Source organism: Etheostoma spectabile, chromosome 3 (genome assembly GCF_008692095.1).
Source record: "Etheostoma spectabile isolate EspeVRDwgs_2016 chromosome 3, UIUC_Espe_1.0, whole genome shotgun sequence".
NCBI classification, from domain to species: Eukaryota; Metazoa; Chordata; class Actinopteri; order Perciformes; family Percidae; genus Etheostoma; species Etheostoma spectabile.
In genome coordinates, this window is record NC_045735.1 from 12,300,384 (window position 1) to 12,302,581 (window position 2,198).

The 2,198-nt window shown below is 41.4% G+C and overlaps 1 protein-coding gene across 1 annotated transcript in view; it reads right to left on the reverse strand.

The window, feature by feature from the left end:
* The window catches only part of si (sucrase-isomaltase), a 68,184-nt gene that overhangs the window by 43,429 nt on the left and 22,557 nt on the right, over nucleotides 1-2,198 (reverse strand). Inside the window, exon 12 of the mRNA XM_032510107.1 lies at nucleotides 1,580-1,734. Coding sequence (XP_032365998.1) covers nucleotides 1,580-1,734 — 155 coding nt within the window. The remainder of the gene's footprint in view (nucleotides 1-1,579; nucleotides 1,735-2,198) is intronic.

Below are 2,198 nucleotides of genomic sequence, written 5' to 3' on the forward strand. Positions count from 1 at the left end.
GACTGAGCCTTGGTACAGATCTATGTGACTGTCAGATTTATGTGGCAACATAATAAGCTGGCTCAAAATCCCTGCATCAAAATAATAGGTTGTAAACTTTAGTGGGAATTTTAAGTGGACTACAGTGTGTTTAGTTTCGGTTTTCTCTACCCCCTTGTCCTGACTTCATCTGCCTACAAATAATATTAAGGCCAACAAATACTCTTTTAAAAGTGACTTTGGTTCAGGTAGAGAATGGAACAGAACTAAAGCCCCGCTTGTATTGGCTGATTGTGACAGTTTATAGTATGCGCTTCAATGATTGGCTCATTCCTGGCTCGAGTAACGTCCAATCATATTCATGCAGGTGTAGAGCGCGGACATTACGACCTGGTGTTCTATCAATCATAATCTTGTAGACGCCGTTTACTGTACACAGCTGAACGCACACAGTCTGTGCCTCTCATTTTTGATGACTTTTTATTTTTTTAAAGGAGTAACGTTAATATAATCGCGATGCACCGCGCGCGTTTTCTGCTGCCGCTATCCGCGCGTGGTCAGCTGGTTGTCAAACAGCTGGCACAGATGCCAGAAACAAAGCTGAGTTTGCTGTGGGACCTAGGACTACTCTGTCGGCAGACAGCTCACCGGATTCCTACTCGCCAATCCACCGGGGTCAAAGGTAAGTGTATGCTGCTGTTCTGCTTGTCGCTTTGTGGTTGCTTCAGGTTGTGTTTGTTTGGCAATGTCAGTAAGCTAGCTATGGCTGCATTGTGGCTGGCTATTCCTGCTCTGCTGTTCTGCTGTTGCAAGATTCAATTGTTATGGAGACGACCTATTGGCATTTAGCATCCGCATGCTTCTAAGTAGGCCTACGTGATTTGATTGCAATCTGCTATGATGCAGATGCACATTCATATGAAATATCTGTGTATGTATTTGTGTAGGCTAATCATTTGCATTGGTAGCCTATTAACCAAAATATGAAGTTCATATAGCAGTTGAGTTTAAGTCTTGTGGTGTAGTCTGGCAAGTGCTTGCCCTGGTGCTAATGTCCAAACTGATGATTTGAAGTGGCCTATGCTTCTGTATGTGCTGAATTGGTTTTGGGCATATTTTCCCCTGGCAGTTTAAATGTGTTTTTACCGTATGCAAAGGCTACTAAAAAAGATGACAGCTAGAGAATACTTTACTCTCAAACCTTGGTTTATGGTCATTTGTGTGTGTAATAAAGGCCTATAAAGCTAAACTCCTGCTTATTGCTAATTTTGTTTGTGTGGATGAGGCCTGGCTTGCCACAATCTCTGCTGCCACAGTTACCTCCACCACCTCCTGTAGTAGGCCTACTGTAGATTGTTGATGTGACTTAGATTGCTGTCCACATACAGTATGTGTTTTATTGAGGGGGATTAGCTCTCTCGGCTGATTCCTTGTTGCTTCTCTGATTTTGTGACAGCACCATTTAAAAAAAAAAAAAAAAATTGCTACCAAACCTAAAAGTATGACCATTTGCTATGAATGGACAATTTCTTGATGCAAGTGGCTCTGCCTGAACTGACATTATGAGGACACTATACTCCCAATATTTTGAATGACTTACTCATGCATGACAGGACGTACAACAGTCTCCCCTGTGGTGTGGGCTTTGTAGAAGAGTGTGTAGAGGTAAGGAAGAAGTGTGTAACGTATCCTTAGGTAATGTTTAGAGCTCTCCACCAGCAATGAGTTGGGGCCAAAGGCCGCTGGATCCTGGGGCTGTAGACAGAAAAATGGATTAAAAGGATGGGTTTGATGAATGAGAAAGAAGAGTGGATGGAAAAATAGGAGAGACCTTGTTTGAATCAGGCAAATGGAGACATGCAAACTTGAAGTAAGAGATATGAAAGGTGTGATGTTGAGTAGGCAAATAAAAACAAGAAACCTTTTCTCTTTACATCACCAATTTTTTCATGATGTATACATGGACATTGTTGACCTTCGCTTATTGTAAATATTAAAATGGAAATTAATTTTACATATGACAAATCTGAAACCAGAGTTTTCTAAGAGAATGAGCAAAAGAGAACTTGAGAGAAATAAATAAAGGGGGAAAAGTGTGTGAGAAAGGAACAGAAGTATGATTTAATTCATATGATAGTGGAGAGTGAGAGGGTGATTAGTTGCTTTCAGGCCATGCTTCTCTCATCTGGCTAATCATTTATGCCCTCAGCACCTCAGAG